This window comes from Drosophila ficusphila, unplaced genomic scaffold (assembly GCF_018152265.1).
Source record: "Drosophila ficusphila isolate 14025-0441.05 unplaced genomic scaffold, ASM1815226v1 contig_106, whole genome shotgun sequence".
Lineage (NCBI taxonomy): Eukaryota > Metazoa > Arthropoda > Insecta > Diptera > Drosophilidae > Drosophila > Drosophila ficusphila.
The window spans coordinates 10,733,675-10,751,254 of NW_025063993.1; the positions used below are offsets into that span (position 1 = coordinate 10,733,675).

Here is a 17,580-nt window from a genome sequence, read left to right on the forward strand (position 1 = left end):
CCTGACAGCCGGCAATCCGCAGGCCGCAGTTCGCAGTTCGAAATCCACTCCTTGCAGTCCGCAGTCCGAATAGCCGAATGGCCAATGGTATCTGGTGTATATAAGGCATATACTGCTGATGGCCAACGCCGGTGGCGAAAAGTCAGCACTCGACTTGGCTTATCACTCGACAGGCGACGCTGACAGGCGACAATTTGCATGGCGACCACGGGGATCGCAGAACTCATTACGAATGCGACAATCGCCAGTTGCCGGTTGCCCCTTGCCGGTTGCCAGTTGCAAGTTTTGCGTTACCAATGGTACAACACTCAAAAAAAAATCGTACAGAACTTACATAACTTATAGAACCAATTTGCACACCAAAAGGAATTCGCAAAGTAATCAATTCTGTAATGAAATAAATTCTTAAAAATCCTGTATCCTGTGTCCAACGTAATTTCGTTACAAAGGTTTTTTTCTCGATTACAGAAAACAATTCAAACATTACCCAATAATCATTAAATATGTATTATCTAAAAAGCAGTAAATCGAATTGGGTACTAAAGGGTTAAACTAATTAAACAATAATTACAGTTCCATAAACAGATACAACAATAGCATGTATCCACAGTAAACAGGTAACATTCCTTAGAAGCACGAGCTGCATTCTGTTATTTTACTGTACCGATATTATCTTTAACTAATTTAACATGGCATTTTCATTAATATACAACAATTTCCTTAACAATTTCAATTTCCTTAACTGGTTAATACATCACTAAAAGATAACACCTGTAGTGAAAAACCCTTTAAAAAGGGCTCCCATTTCTAGTGAAGCTAACAAAATGTACCTACCATTCTTTCTGATCACTCTCTTTTTAAGTGGATCCTTGGGGATCTCAATCCTTCGGCGACCGGAGTATCAGACGGATGACTATTACACCTACGAGGAAATCCAGGAGTTCTTAAAAGGCTTGGAAAAAAGCTATAGTAAGCGAGTGAGGTTGACAGACATTGGAAGGTCCTACGAGAATCGAAAGCTGACCACGATTACCATCACAAATGGAGATGGTCGCAAGGACAAGAATGTAATCTTCATAGATGCCGGATTTCATGCCAGGGAGTGGCTCACCCACACAACCGCCTTAAAAGCTATTAACGAACTGGTGGTGAATTTCGAAGAGAATAAGGATCTTCTCAAGAACTACGACTGGATTGTCCTTCCTCTGGTAAATCCGGACGGATACACATTTACCCGATCCGGAGAGAAGTTTACAAATGAAACTATCGTTTGCAATTCGGAACGAGATGTTAAGTGCTGGAGGAAGAATAGACAACCCAATGACGGAAATTGCATTGGCACCGATCCCAATCGAAATTTCGCAAAGGGTTGGGGCGAAGGAGTTACCTCAAATGATCCGTGCAATTTTACTTTTATGGGTACTTCCCCATTCTCGGCTCCGGAATCCAAAGCAGTTGGAAAAGAAATTTTAAGCCTAGCAAATTCCAGACGAGGCATAATGTACCTATCTTTTCATTCCGCGATTGGCAATATCATGTATCCATGGAGTTATGATAGGTAACCACATTGTAAAACCTTTTTTTTACCGAATCTTGACTTATTTTTATTTCAGTATCGATGCTGAAAACGCCGAGGAACATATAGAAGTGGCCCAATCTGCAGTGGATGCCATAGCCAAAGTTAATTCTATGGTTTCATCAAATTACTCAGTGATTCCTGGATATAAATTGTATCCAGCCGGCGGAACGTCAAGTGACTTTGCCTATGATGTTGGCTTTCCGCTATCTTATACCGTGGAACTTCCGGATTCAAGAGGCGATTTGGTATTTAAGTTCCATCCACCAACGGATCTCATAAAGGAACTTGTGGAAGAAACTTGGATTGGTCTGCGCGCGATGGCAAAGAAAGTAATCCAATTGTATCCAGTTAAACGTAGCTAACAAATTGGTTGCTTTCAAGCCCACAATTTTTCAGTTCTTAAACTTGGAATAAATAAATAAAAATGTTGTGACACTTAAAAAAATACTTTAAGAACGTTCTTTATTTATTTTTCACATTTTAAAACCAATTTATTCCAATCCGTTGCAAGAAAGATTTTCTAAGTGCAGACCTTCCCCGCGGCAACAAGTTGCAGGCGACAGTCGGCATTCTGCAGTAGGAGTATCTAATTGGCAAACTTATGGCCATCTCCCAGAAGAGATACTTTTTCGATTCGCGGGGCGTATGAGTAATGTCAGGTCATCATTATAGCGGCCAGGCTTTGCCGCAGCTGCATTCCTTGCCCCACCACACCGCACCACACGAAAACCAAATGAAATGCAAATTTAAAGTGGCCCGTGCAGCTGGAAGTGCAGTTGGAAACGTGAACTGGATGGCGAACTGGAAACTGGACTTTGGGCGTGGAGTTTGGAGGGGATTGGGGTTCGCAATGACGTGGCCGGATTGGCTTTAAATAAATGTTATTATTTCGATAAGTTGGCGTGTTTTTGCGGCTGTGCCCACATTTAATTATGCCACAAACCGGACAGCAGAGGGAAAAAATTGAACAGCAAACAGCGAATGGCGAACGGCAACCAAAATCAATATCACTTCGTGCCGAGTTTTTAATGAACAATTGTCGGGGCACACAATTTTAGCACATTGTAAATAAGCAATTGAATTGGCGCTGGAGTGGCGTTGCAAGTTGCAAGTTGGAAGTGAGTGGTACGAGCAATGATATCTGCTCTCTGATCCCCACCAAAAAAAAAAGAAAAAAAGTGGAAAAAACTGCCTCCCGACAATCGTCGCCCCCATTTGGGCTGCATTTCGCAGCCTGTTCACTTTAATCAAATTCACATTAACAACAGCAACGGCAACAACTGCAACATGCAGCAGCAACAACTGCAACAATTTTAGCGCAGCTGCAGCAAAGGAGGCAAGTCACAACTGCACATTGTATAAGCCACGCTAATAACTTGGCTCTCAAATCGGGTATAATGGACCGAGTGCTATCGTTCGGCAGTCAAGAAATCTGATTTTGATGCTAAAATTAAAGCGTTTCTATACTTTCAGAGCACTTGATTGGCAGCTTATTGGAAAGGAATGCAGACAAACAACTTTACAACTAGGCGGATATGTAAATCAGTAGATAAGTTTTTATTGAGATATGAAATATTGTTAATGAATGAAAAGAAAATATTTGAAATGCTTCAGAAAAAGCTAGCTTACTAGTTTACTTATTTAAAGGAGTTTTCTACCCGTTTTAGTTTATTATTTAATACCCTCCCATATCCTATCCCATTTTATGGTTTTCGTAACTCCATTAGGAACACCATTTAAATTCGATTTATTGATTCCACGGTAACGAAGTGGACCGATCAGATCGATCCTAGTCCGCCCGTTCAGTTATGGATTTTTATAGTTTTTGTCTCGGTACACGCCCCAAAAGCAATGGCAACAATAGCCGGCTGTTTGGACAAGTTACCAAAAATAGACCAGAGACGCTAAAGCCGAGCCAAAGGCTAAGCCAACTGAAATTGGTTTGCGGCTAAGACGTTGAGCAAAAAGCGCTAAGAAAAAATGTTACGAGCAAGTTGGAAACTGCCGATAATTGCTGTGGTTTTATGGTCGAGAGTAATTCATATATAGAAAATAGCTAGAGTGCATTTTGCGTTGGACATTTACGGTGGTGATGGCAAAACCGGACCCCAACTGCGCAAGAAAGTCGCGATAATTGAAAATGTAGTGCCAGAGTGTGTTTTGCGATAATTTGCATGCCCAAGGTTGACGCCTCTAATTGCCGGCCCAAAACAATCCGCTGGGAGGTCCATCAAATTGCAGGTTTATGCTCTTCCGTTCGCCGGTTCGTTAAGCGGATCCGACAGTTATTACAATGCAACGCCCCTTAATGAACCCGTTTCGCCATCTCGTCTAGGACGAAATCGTCCGTTCACGTTGGCCAGATAGTGATAAGCCATTTCGGTCGGCGGTGCTGGTGGGCAATCCGCTGCCGCTGCCGCTGCATGTGGCAGTGCAATTTATGGGATCAACAGACCCGTTAGTGCCAAATTACAAATGGACCCATGGCAGCCAAGTGCAAAACAGACGTGGCAATAACCAACAAGACATTAACCCGAAGCAGCGAGTCGCGCGGCGCATGCCTCGATACCTCCGATACCCCGATACCCCGATACCTCCGATGCCCCGTTACCCCGATACCTCGATGCCCCGATTCCTAAATGCCTCAATGCTGCCCCAGCTGCACTGCGTTCTGGCCGCATATGCTCCATCGCCCAATAATTGCCAGCCTCAAAACTGCTCCCCTACTTACACTTAAAAATATGAGAGGTAAGTGGGCTTCTTAATTAGGAACAATTAATGCTAAACTTCTCAAGAACAAAATATTGTATTTTCTTTAAATCTGTAATAATTTTGCCCAAGATCTTTTAGATAATGTAACAATAAAACGTTTTGTTTAATTATTTTATTTTTAAGAAGAAAATAGAATTCAAAATTTATTCATAAATTTTTTAATGATTTTCTTTTAATATAGAGCAAAGTTATATAGACATAATTGCCTTCTACTTAAGTATTTTTGAGTTTCATTATCTCTTTTATAGTTTAATGAATTTTAAATATAATTTTTTCCTACAACCAATTCTAAAATTTGATAGCATAAATCAAATAATGTAGGAAATCACTTTAGCTGCGATTAAACTGTTTTATGTCCTCCTTTTTACCAAAAATCTTGTTAAATTATAAAAATTCAACGAAATTCCCGTCATATTTGGCGAGTGCACTTGCACACAATCTTTGGGGAGCGGGAAGCTGGAATCAGAGCCAGCGGCGATTTGGGGAGATACGAGTGCAGTTGCAGTTGCAAGTCGCAAGCCGCAGCCGCGGCGATCCAGCGGATTGCCAGAACGCCAGGCACAGAGCGTCGAAATGCCGGAGCGACGGTCGCTGGCCACAAAAGCATAAAACAATAAAGTTGGGCGCTGCGCAAAAGAATAATCGCATAAATCATGCGGACTCGCGGCGGCGTCTAAACTCCACTAACGGCAACGAGGCTAAAACTCTGGAGCTCCAGCTCCGGAAAGAGCCTGCTCGGCACAGTGGCCAACAACTGGTTGTTTCAGGATTATAAATACTCCTTCTGATAAGTACAACTAAGATAATGTGCTAATAAAAAACAAAACTATTATTGCAACGCGTTTTTATTACTCATGGGTTTGTTTTTACAATCTGCTACCATGTTTAAATAATGAGATTTTTTTAAGCAAGTCTTGCACATTTATCGTTGAAAGGCGGGCCTGGAAAAATAAATAAAAGTGTATCTTTAAAATACCGTTTGTTAGTCAAACCTGTATAGTAATAAAAAAACGTTAATTAAATAATGTCTTGCAATACTTATAGAACATTATTTATAATAATATATAATTAAAGTCGAACAAAATTAATCCATGTTCTATTTATACACTTTTTTCTTGATCTTCGAAGCTTTACCTACATTCAAAACACGTTTTTCCAACATAAAGACCTTAATTTATATAGTCAGCTCAGCGGTTTTGGAAAAGCTCGAACTAGATGCTCAGCAGAGCAATGGTAATCCGCGTTGACATCCCGCCCATTGTACTCGAATAGCCTGTCCCACTGTGCCACAATGCAGCGGCAACACTTTTCTTGCCTTAAGCCAAATTTATAGCGATCTAAGTAGGTATAAAGCGCTCATTTTGTGGCAACAACAGCAAACTGCAGCGACGACGACAGCGGCGACTTCGTTACGTTTTCGAGGAGTGGCCAACAGGAGTGCGGCCTTTGTTTTGGCTAAAACCCTTCCCCCTTCAGAACCCCCGCACCTTATTGTTTTTGCCTTTGTAATTTCTTTATCCCGTTGGCAGTTTGGCTCTCTTCTGCCAAGAACAATAGAAATGCATTGCACGAAAGCCGCCAGAAGAGAGAGGGCCAAGAAAGAGAGAGCTGATTCTGAAGTAAAGGCCCGAAAAAACCTGAAGCTAGTCGAGAACCGTTGACATGCACCGAAAATATAAAAAGAAACTAAGCAATTTTGCTGGTATACAATGGTATACAAAATTATACTTAAATTAACAATAAGTTTTGATTAATTAGAAATGTTTTTTATAAACGTTGCTGTTGTTTTAGATCAATAAATTGAATATGCTTTTAATTACAGGAACCAAGATTGAATCTTAATTTCTTTCAGTCCATTAGAAAGCGGGCGCGGTTGCATATGCAACCCAAAAGGCGGAGGGCTGAAAACGGGCTGAAAAGGAGGCTCTACCTCTGCTCACTCGTGCGCGATTTAAAAAGAACTTCTTGCCGGGACTTTCAGTTCGTTTGCCCGCTCGGCCTTTGTTGTGGTAAACAGTTGGCCGGCACTCAAAGGAGCGGGGAGCAGGGCATTGGATAACTGGGACAAAGTTTTGGCCAACCGAAAAAAGAATCCGCTTAAATCAAGAGTCGCCATGTGCGGTTGCTCAAGGGAAGCGTTTAGGCAAGGACCAGAAATTAGCGCAAAACTTTTGAGCATATTTGATTTTGAAACCCCTTTTAATTTATATATATGGGTTAATTAAACTTTTGTCTACTTATAACTTGGAGAATAATTTACACAAAAAAGTGAAAATGGTTAAAAAAAAAGAAACCTTAAATATCAGCAAATGGTAGTATTATTTAAAGTTTAAAGTATCTTGTAACAGTGATTGATTTCTGTTTAGATTTTAAAGCCAACAAATATTAACGAATTGATGAACATTTTTTCAGTTTTTCCTGTAGGACAAACCAGACTTTCCTTTTATTTGATTAGCCAGCAGGCAAACAGCCTCCGCCCACGAGTTTCAGCCAGACAAATGGCATTCTAATGCCTCCCAATGGGGGTCAATCTGGACGCCTTGAAGGCGGGGAAAATCAAGAAAATCAGCCATTAATCACTCGATATGACAAAATGCAAACCAAAGAAATGGATCGCACAGGCTCCATCAAAGGGGGGTGTAAAGAGGGGTATAAATGAAAGGGTATCGGGGTGTTAGACAGGTCAAACCGGTTTTGTGCCGCTCCATCGCTCCATTGCTCCATTGCTCCATCGCTCCTGCTGCTGCTGCTGCTGCTCCTGATCCTCATTATTATGCGCGCATTGTGCGTGGAAAGGCAACAGGAACTGGGCATTGCACATGGGCATAGGAATTTGTGGGGCCCTGTCCCAGGTCCAGGCCAAAAACGTGAAGCGTGCTCCGATTCTCAATTGCAGGCAGCATGGTGCATGGTGCATATGCCTCCAGGGACAATTCATGCAGCTGACAGACGGCAAAGGGAAAAGGGTTCAAAAGGGGGGGTCTCCATTCGAGAATCGTAAAAGGAAGCCCGGCAAAACTGCAAGCTCGCAATTAAACAAAGCCCTTGCCCCTGCAACAACAACAACAACCCGGTGGCAACGTGTTGGCATTGCATGTTGCTAGTGCACCAGCAACATCGGCAGCAGCAGCAGCAACAGCAACGCGTCCACCTCAAAGGACACCAAACGCATTTCCGCCAACGATGTGGGGTTTTTGCATTTTATGCAAAAATCGCCTATCTGACCGATCTGGTTTCGACTCTGGGCGGAGACCATCTCCATTGGCCAAATGGGGGCCTCCTTGTCATATTTAGTTGGCAGAACAAAGCGTTCGCCATAAACGCTTGCAAATCGCCATCAAACCGCTGGGGAAACGCTTTGCTCGTTCAGCATGTTGCATTTTAAAGCGTTTTTAAACGCTAACAAAACGTTTGCGAGTCCGTAAAGGCATAAAAACTTTAAAAGGGAGGAGAATTTGCATTTATGCATGGTTTTTGGCTGGAGAGTCGAAAGTAAAATAATTCATTGCCGTTTTCGCAACTCACATTTGGCTATAAAAATACAATTAAAAGTTATGGAGCCAACTTTTGAATGAAATTAAAATATTGTTTATTTCTGGAAAATGTGGCTGCTCCAGGGCCGGCGGAAGGTGTATACCGGGTGTTGAGCACTCCACACGTCAAATCTTAGCGGATGTGGAATTCAACACCCCAAAATGCTTGACTTGTAGAAAAAAATTTATTTACATCCATTATTATCAGTTGAATGTATGATTCAAAACTGTTTCTCCGGCCCTGCATATAGGGTATATCGAAGAAAAACGAAGAGAAATCCCGCCTTTACCACGGCCCAATTAAATCAGTTTCTATTTAAATAGATAGATAGTAACTCTCCCAAATACTTCCCAAGTTAAGCATTTTCCAACTTAATGTAAAAACTACTTAAATAATTATGAGATTATCATAAATAAATCTTTTCAGATTGGTACTTACTCAGTTAGCTCCTTGATCTGCACTGCAATCTTTCGTCTTCTTGAAGTAAGATAATCACCGCAACCACTTTATTCGCAACATTAACACTTAACACTTTACCCTGAAATTAAATAAGAAAAAAAAATAATAATAAATAATTTGTTACAAATAATAATAGTTAGAATTATTTTGTTAGTTAAAAAGGTATTTACCTCTTTGGGTTTTTTATTCACTGCATCTTGAAGTTCACTCCAAGCAGAACGGAATAGTCATCACTGTAATGAAAAGAAGCATTCCAAAATATTAGTTAAATTATTTTATACAAATCGGTTGTTTAAAAAATGCATACCCCAATGAGGTGATGCAATGCATCCTGGAGTGGAGTTCAATAAGATAACCACTGCAACCACTTTATCCGCAACATGTACACTTTACACTTTACCCCGAAATTAAATAAGAAAAAAAAATAATAATAAATAATTTGTAACAAATAATAATAGTTAGAATAAATTTGTTAGTAAAAAAAATATTAGTAAAAAAGGTATTTACCTCTTTGGGTTATTGATTCACTGCATCTTGAAGTACACTCCAAGTAGAAAGGTATAGTCATCACCTGTAATGAAAAGAAGCATTCCAAAATATTAGTTAAATTATTTTATACAAATCGGTTGTTTAAAAAATACATACCCCAATGAGGTGATGCACTGCATCCTGGAGTGGAGTTCAATAGAAGATCACGCCATTCATAATTGATCCTGCAGCCTGTTGTCCAGTCCATTTATGTGGTGTCAGCATACTATATATTTCCGGTAACCGCATTCTTACAACTATTACTATATATATACTACATATATTTATATTATATGTCGCTACTTGTTTACAATTATTAATTGTGTTTGATTTTCATGTACTTCAAGTTCAATATTTGATAAAATTTACCTTTCAAATTTCTTTCATGTTCTTGAAAACTTTCAGATCTTTATCTGTTGCTTTTAGTTTCTTTGTCAAAATATTTATGATTTCTTAAAATATATAACTTAATTATTTATTGTCTTAAGGATGTACTCACTGCGTAATAACTTTGGTGCAGTGCATCCTGATGTCGAACTTCAAGTTACAAGTTGGATGGTGTCACCAATTATTTTCTGCAATCAGCCAAATACACAACCAAAAACCTGAAAAAAAAAATATAAAAAAATTGAATTAATTAACTGCATTTTTTTTACAAAAGCCACGTCATCACATAATTAAAAAAAACTGCAACTCACCTTTTCAGGTTTGGATGCCCTGCATCCTGCAGTCCACTACATGCAGGAAGGGATCGGGCACCTTTAAGTTCATGCCAAGTCAGGTCATGATGCAGTGCATCCTAGGAGGAGTCGACCCATGGTGCACTGCATCCGGGAGTGGACTCCAGTAGGTGGAGTCGACCCAAGATGCACTGCATCCGGGAGTGGATTCCAGTAGGAGGAGTCGACCCATGGTGCACTGCATCCGGGAGTGGACTCCAGTAGGAGGAGTCGACCCATGATGCACTGCATCCGGGAGTGGACTCCAGTAGGAGGAGTTGGCCAGATACTCTCTCCCACTCTGGAACCACGTCACTAACACACACACACACTTCCAGAGACCGGAAAAAGTTTCTTAGAGAAACTGCCGGTCATCCCGGAGAACTGAGAAATTGGCCAAAATCAAGGGGTATCCCACTACGAATCAGCCAGAACCATTTGGGAATTATAGGTGCGAGAAAACGAAAAAAATAATTAATTATCATTGTCGCTGACGTGGCCATATTAATTTAATTAACATTTAGTTAACATTACATTTACATTATATTAAATTAACATTATTTTAACATTAAATTAACATTACATTAATATTAAATGGATTTTTTATTGAAAATTTGTGAGGTCATCACCCCACTCAAAACTGTTTCTCCGGCCCTGGGCTGCTCCTTAGATAGAAATGAAAAATGGTATACTCCCACAGGTTTATACTCTTTAAGAACTCTTTTCGGATGTAATAAAATCTGGTGCCATTGTAAATGATCCTGAAACAGTTGTCAACCCCCATTTCAGTTGATGTCGCGCCATAAACCCTTTTTCCTTGGGTCGGCACCAAAAATTGTTCAACCAGCCCCAAAAACAAGCTGGGAACCCAGGCGGTTGTCCCAATTTGGTTAAAAAACTTCAGATGAACTGAGGCGTGGAAAAAATTCACTGGCCGTGTCCACAATGCAAATGAGGTCCTTTCAGCGATCCCGGAGCGTGGACATTGCTGGTTTCATCTCCATCTCCATATCCACATCCACATCCACGTCCATGTGGCTCCGTCTCCATCAGCGGTCGCATCATCCTCGTTGCTGGTGACAATTTAACACACAAATTCAGTGAAGCGTCAACTTGGGCAGGCATAAATTTACAACATTCACCGCTGGCAGCCGTCAGTCAGTCAGCCGAACTCTCTCCCTCGCCGATATGTGCTTTAATTTTCCTTTTTCTTGCACTTTTTCCTTCCTATTTGTTTTTTTGTGATTTTCTTGGTTTTTCTTCTTTTTTTTTGGCGCTCATGCTCGAAGTCAGTGAAGCGAAAAACTTTACAATCCATCAAATTAATGGAGCAATGTGTCACGAGGAGCACTCTGGAGCTGAACCCTCGCCCGGATTCCCTCGCAGTTCGGACTGGCGAATGTGCCAAGTGATACTGCTCCTTCTGTTCCTGTTCCAGCTCCTGCTGCTGAAATGTCATCAAGTTGAAATTGTAAATCAAGCAAAAATTGATTGAACAAAGCGCTGTGCTTGAGGAACCAGAAGAACTGAACAATGAAGTTAAAGGCCAGGGACTGGGGATCTATGGAGACCAAACTGAGGGGAAAAACAGACACTGACAATCTGTTGAATAGATTTGTGCACAGATTATGCACTTCCACCTTTTCCACCGATGCCAAACATCTTGGGATGAGAAATCGCGGCTTTATTGTGCAGCTCATCGGTGTCTGGGGAATTAGTCGTTCAACATTTAAGTTTTAATCTGGGAATGTCATTTAAAGTACTGGTATGTAAATTTCAAGTTCTTTTACAGATTTGTGACTCTTTAAAATAATACTGACCATTTAAGTGGATTGATTAAATAATAAGAAAGGCTTCCTACATTAGGTTAATACTTTAGGGTATCTTTTGGGAAGGCGAAACCAATCAGTAAGTAGTAATTTATGCAATAAATCCATTAAACTCATTTCCACTGCTGTCGTTTCTGTCATAAGAGCCCATCCCTTGAGGCATTGGCAAAACTTTCGAGCCTTTCACCTGGTACCTGGTAATATGAAATACAATTAACACAGTTAATGTGCTGCTGGGTCAGCCCATATGGCACCACGTCCGCCGAAAAAGGAAGAGAAGTGTCCCCACCTTGTCCAGCGAACTGGGAACCTGCGATCACCTTTCACCAAACAGAAGTGACTTTAATGCAGTTTTCTCGGCGCAGCGACGATGGCATAATGAAAGTCCTACGCGATGCCATGGCCCATGGGTGAGTGAAAAACTTTCGCAAATATGCAAATCGGCCCACTGCCATTTGCACGTACAAATGTAACGTACATTTTATAGACTTATCACGCGACACGCGGCCGACGAGAGCGGTCCATAAATCTAAACGATATGCGCCCCATTGCCGCCCACTTGCAACTTGCGATTTGCAGTCTGCCGCTGCTGCTGTTCATATTGCTTTTTGCCTTTTGCACTCCCCAAAAATTAACGTTCATTAAAATAAGAGATTTTTAAAATGCCAAGGGTCAGCTAAAGGTAAAACCAAATGTACGTGTCTCGAACATTATTTTAATAGCTTTTTCTGGAAGCTATATCAAGCATTTAAATAGATTTTTTAAAGATTTAATATTTCTAAATATGATAATAAATATATTGACCATAAAAATTGTAATTTTGGTTATTATAATTATTGCAAATTGGGTAGGATAAATTTCCACAAGATATTTAAATTTTAAGTTTAAGCTCTCCTTCAATACTTTCTTGTGGCTGTTTTGTATCTATTCAAATTATATAATCCTGCTATATTTAATTTATAGCCTTTGTTAAATCTTAAAAAAATGTTTTTAATATATTTAAAAATAAACGTTTTTTGAGTGTGATGGTGATGCTGTTGCCACTGCCACTGTCTCTGCTTTTGCTTTTGCTCTTGCTTCAGCTGATGTCGACGTCGTCACGAGTGGCAACAATTAATTTTCATACGCAGACGCAGTTGGATGGCTGGTGGGATGTGGGGCTGAGGCTACTCCGGCAGGACTGCCGGGCTGAAAGTCGGGAACTTGGGTGCCCAGACAGATGGACAGACCCACTGAAGTCAGACTGGCTGGCAGGGAGCGGATGCAGTTTTCGGAGTCTTCGCCGGGGCGACAAACAAATTGCACATCGATGCGACTGAGATGGCGACTTGTGGCATTCTAGGAAAATAAATTTAAATAAACGCAAACTCCTCGCCACTGCTGTTTTCCCCTTCCTATCTTAATTTTTTTTTTGTTATTTTCTGAGAGAACGTTGCGATAGCGAATAAGAATTGAAAATGCAAATTTGCGCGAAAATAAAATCAAGTGAAGTGGCAGTGAAGAGGAGTAGAGTGCCTTAGCTTGGGCCACAAGTGTTTTAACAATGTTTGCATGGCGCATTACGTGATTTGGCCACCGCCTACAGACCGCTCCTCCCTCTTTCCTCCTCCCCCTAATCCTGCTGCTCATCCTCATCGCAATCCTCCCACTTGGCTGCTCCTTGCGTGTTAGCACCATGTTCAAATTTGAATAAAACGCACTGCGAAGACGGCGAAAACAATGCGCAGCCAGCCGCAGAGATCGGATGAATCTTGGATACACTTTAATTGGCTAGAGAATCTGTTCAATTAGGGGATTGAAAAGGGTTATATGATAAATCCGAAGGAACTATGAACATGGTTTCATAAATTGCATAGAATATAATTATAATTCTTGAAGATGAAAGGAGTTTAAATAAAGTAGTTTCAAATATATTATGTTGTATTATATTTTTGTAATTAGGATTAAGTAGGACCAAAAATAATATGTTTGTTTATATTTTTTCTGATTTAAGAGCTTTGTTTATAAATTCTTTTTCCTTACAAAACAAGTTCTACAGCCAAGTAATGTTACCTTTTTGATGTTTAAAGTTGTACAGTATAAAAGCGATAAGAACATCGCATCGAAGTGGGTGTTGCTGGCGGCTGCTACCACTCGAACCCATTGACGCCTCCGCCTGTGCCTTAGCCTTCTCCTTCTGGCTATCATCGCCTTTGTACTCCACTCCCCCTGCTGGATCCTCCGACCCCGAACAGCTCCTCAAGCAATGTCCCTTGTCTTTGGAGCGACACTTTCGGCGACGCTGGGCGTAGATAACATTCTTGGCCGGCGACATTTTGCATGTCTGGAGCTACCTTCACGTCGAGAGTCGATAAATTAGCGCATGCATCTTCATTTCGATGGCCGGGGAGTGCATTAGTGGCGGTGAAAGGCTCTGGCCAAGAGCCCCCGGGCCAAATCAAGAACAATGGGACAGGATACGGAGACTCCAAAGACTCCAAAAGACTCCTTTCTGCCGCTGAGTCATTATTAGAATCTGCAGCTGCGACTGCACCGGCGGCTCAAATCCAATTACAATGCTGCCTCGGCAGGCACACACAATGGTTAGGGATTGCTGAAGCTCACAACTCGAAACCTGAATCGCCAGTTCTCTTTCACCCCACCACTTCGATCGGCAATTTAGCCTTTCGTTCTTTCGAACTTGGCCAAAAGCCGCTGGCGAGCATTGTCCACTCTCCGTGGGCTCTTTTGCTTTATTATAGCAACGCTTATACAGATTAGAATAAATCAACTTGTCCCCCCGCGCAGACTAGACGAGTTCTGCTCTCGTTTCGCTTGTCCGGCGATCGCAAAACGCTACCGGCAACAACAACCTCAACTGGCCACTCGGACTTTGCAGCTGCATTGGGATCTGCACAGAAAAAAATAACATAGCTATTGGTTAAATGTTTGGGGATATGCCAATTGGAAATCGAACTCAAACCGGAGCCATCAACTACTTAAAAAAATTTGACTGAACAGGGGTCAAAATATCGACCATTTGAAAATTGAAAACTTTAATGCAGTTTCTTCAAGGATGCAATTTCAAATATTTAAGGATATGCCGCTTTGGAATCGGACTAAAATTGGCAAAGTTATGGAATGTGGGCCTTCAGAATTAGGTCTCATATTGCCAAAAAAAATTAGAAAACTTGGAAAAATCTGATATGAACAATGGTCAAAAATTCGACCATCGGAAAATGGAAAAGTTTGAGTGCATTTTCTTAAAGGATACGATACAAAGACGTATGCCACTTTGAAATCAAACTAAAATTGGCAAAATTATGAGACTAGGAAGTGGGAATTTGAATCACCTTTTGGTAAACCATCGAGTAGCAGGTGACAAAAAACAATCATTCACCAAAGTATAAAATTCAAATGGTTTTCGCATATGAATTCCTTTATAGGCTTTTAGATAAGTAATGTAATGGGTTTTGGCAGTTCAGTAGTACAATAATTTTCAGTGTAGGATCTGGGATCTGAAGCTGGTCTTGACCACCCTACTCCCCAGATTGCTGGCCGCAGCTCCCCATTAAGCGCGCACCGACCAAAAGGATGTTGGCGGAGATAAGCAGGCAAATAAGTTGGCTTACGCTAGAAAAGGAATTAATAATGCAGAAATGATGGGCTGCTCTTTTGGCTTGCAGGTTGCCACAGAAGACCGGACGAGGATCGGAAATGCGAAACGGTGTAATGGAAAATGGATGAAAACAACATCCAAATGATCTTCGGAGGAAATTGCAAAATGGTTTCACTACTCACTTGTGAGGTTAGCAGCATTTCCTGCAGTTTACTATGGAGATTTTTCTATTATCATTCATTGATCAATAAAATCATATTCAGTTTTAGCCATTAAAATGTTACCTTAATTTAAAAGATGTTTTTTAATAGCCGAGATAACTTAAATTATTTTCATCTTAATTAAATACTTACTACTTTTTAGTAAGGTTGGATTGGTTTCGAACTAATAATCACAAGATTTTTTTAGCAAAAACTTCTAGACTTCGGCATAACCTTTCGGTAATCAAGAGCTTAAGATAAAAAACCTTGAGGATTAATGTTCTGTTCGGCGCTGCAAGAACATAAAGTTCAACACTTGGCTGGTCGACCCAGAACAAACCTTACCAATTAAACGCATTCAAGTGCAAGGCCCAGGAATTTTGATTGGGAGTCGGAGGAGTCCGCGCGGTAGCTGAAAAATGCCATAACAAAATGTGTCAAGTGCCAGACATAAATGCCTAAGTAAGAGAGCTCCGAGCTCCCAGCTCCAAGCTCCGAGGAGCATTAAGAACGCAAAGAAACCAAAGAGCCCAAAGATGCGGGAACAATGCCGAAGACGAGGAGGAATCGTCTTCTTTTCGCGGCCTGCGGCCTTTTTGCTGTTTGCACTCGCCATTCGACATGCGGCTCCTCGAATCGGATCGGATCGCCTTGGATCCGCTTGAACTGCCAACAGCCAACAGCCAACTCTGCCTTGGAACAATAAATTTTCGGTGCGTCACTTTTTGTTTACCTCTCCACTTGGCGGACTTTTCGTTCTTCTCAGAGCTTTCCAATTAAAAATGCGCAATTGGGGCTACGGCTGCCCAATCGACGGGACTTGTACTTATTTGTAAGTTGCACGCATGCTCCAGCTTCGTCTCCTTAATCGGGATTCTTCCTTTCCCTCGCTCCTCGCTCCTTCAAGAGCTTCCATTAATTTACATAAAAATATCTTAATTGCGAGTCTGCGACGGCGGCGATTCGATTCGATTCGATTTTTTTGCTCTTATCAATGCCATGTCATGTCGCCGACGCCCTGAGCTCAAAGCCCTCCAAAAGCGCAGAGCAAAAAAACAAGAATATTGCTTTATATTATTCTGCACTGTAAACAAAACATTAATAAGTATTTGCTGGAAGGGGTTTATGGTAGAAAGACATAAAAAGAAATGCTTTTATTCAAAGTTATTTTAAAAAAAACATCTTATTTTCATGAGTTGTAACTACCAAACTATCTTTTTAACCTTTTTAAAAATATTTACTATGATAAATATTTTATAAATAAATATACAATTTGCATACAACATTATTATAAAATTTTGTATACTTTAAACATTTAAAAATCATTTTTATTAATAAAATAAATAATAGAAAGAGAAATAAATATAAATTTGCAAATATGAAAATGACCACTAACTGTAAGTTTTATTTTTTCGTTGAGTGAACTCACCTCCTTTCTGACAAATTTGTGTGGCTCCACGTCAAGATCGCCATCTCGATCCACATGGCATCCACATCGACATCCACACCAATGAGAGACCGCAACACATGTCGGGCGACACTTGCAACCCGCCAGTTGTGGAGCATCCGCTGTCCTCCGTCCGCCGTCCAATGAGCCCGGCTCCTTTGTCCATGCATAATCGCTGATAAATGTGGCTTTCGGTGCTGCAAAAATGATTTGTTGATAATTAATGCAGTCGGTTGAAGGAGGAGTGGGCGGGGGGAGCGAACAAAAAACTGGGGGACAAACGTCCCGAAAACCCGTTTGCCGCATGCCGCCAAAATGAAAATAAATGTAAAAGAACAGCAGCCAGCAATTTGTGCCAAAGTTGTTGGTGCTGTTGCAATCAGGCCTTAAAGGCAATCAACGCACAGTAATTCATGCCGCCTGACAGCCATTCCAGCTCCGTTCCCCATTCCCCATTCTCCAGGCTCCATCTCGAGATCCCCACACCAATTCCAGCCAAAAATAAACCGAGTGAAAATCGGTTCCTAGTTTTTTCTGCGCCTTCGTCACGCAGCTAATTGTAAATAGTGGAATGGGGGGCGGCAGTAACGGGGGGCGGGGCCAACATGATCGCAATTAATGCGGCTAAAGTTAGTCGGCTGCTTAATCATGGCCACTTGATCAATTTAGCACGCAATCCAACCGCAAAAGGAGAGAAATTAAGGAGCTAAAAGGAGAATGCACACCAAGTAAAATCCAATAGAAATTCTTCAAGTGTTTGTATGAACAATATTTACTTTTATAAGCACAACTTAAATTAAATAGTTTTTAATGGGCAGAGTCATTAAAACCACTTTGATATCTGTCAAACTTCATTTGACAGTCCAATACATCCCTGCAAATGTCTTCATTCTCTGCTTCGCAACCCTGAAAAAA

The 17,580-nt window shown here is 40.9% G+C and overlaps 1 protein-coding gene and 1 long non-coding RNA gene across 2 annotated transcripts; one reads left to right on the top strand and one right to left on the bottom strand.

Annotated features, from left to right (window-relative positions):
* The first annotated feature begins 824 nt into the window (after nt 1–824).
* LOC108093039 (carboxypeptidase B-like) lies at nt 825–2,026 on the top strand. Its single transcript, XM_017192946.1, has 2 exons — nt 825–1,558; nt 1,614–2,026. Exons 1-2 carry the CDS (start codon nt 825–827, stop codon nt 1,939–1,941), a joined length of 1,062 nt encoding a protein of 353 aa, XP_017048435.1. The 3' UTR covers nt 1,942–2,026.
* Nucleotides 2,027–8,400: 6,374 nt separating this feature from the next.
* Nucleotides 8,401–9,025, bottom strand: LOC122320744. The gene is made up of 3 exons (XR_006245804.1): nt 8,990–9,025; nt 8,515–8,577; nt 8,401–8,423 (listed from the first exon to the last, which is right to left on the bottom strand). It is a non-coding gene; the product is annotated as an uncharacterized LOC122320744 (long non-coding RNA).
* Between the last annotated feature and the right edge of the window lie 8,555 nt (nt 9,026–17,580).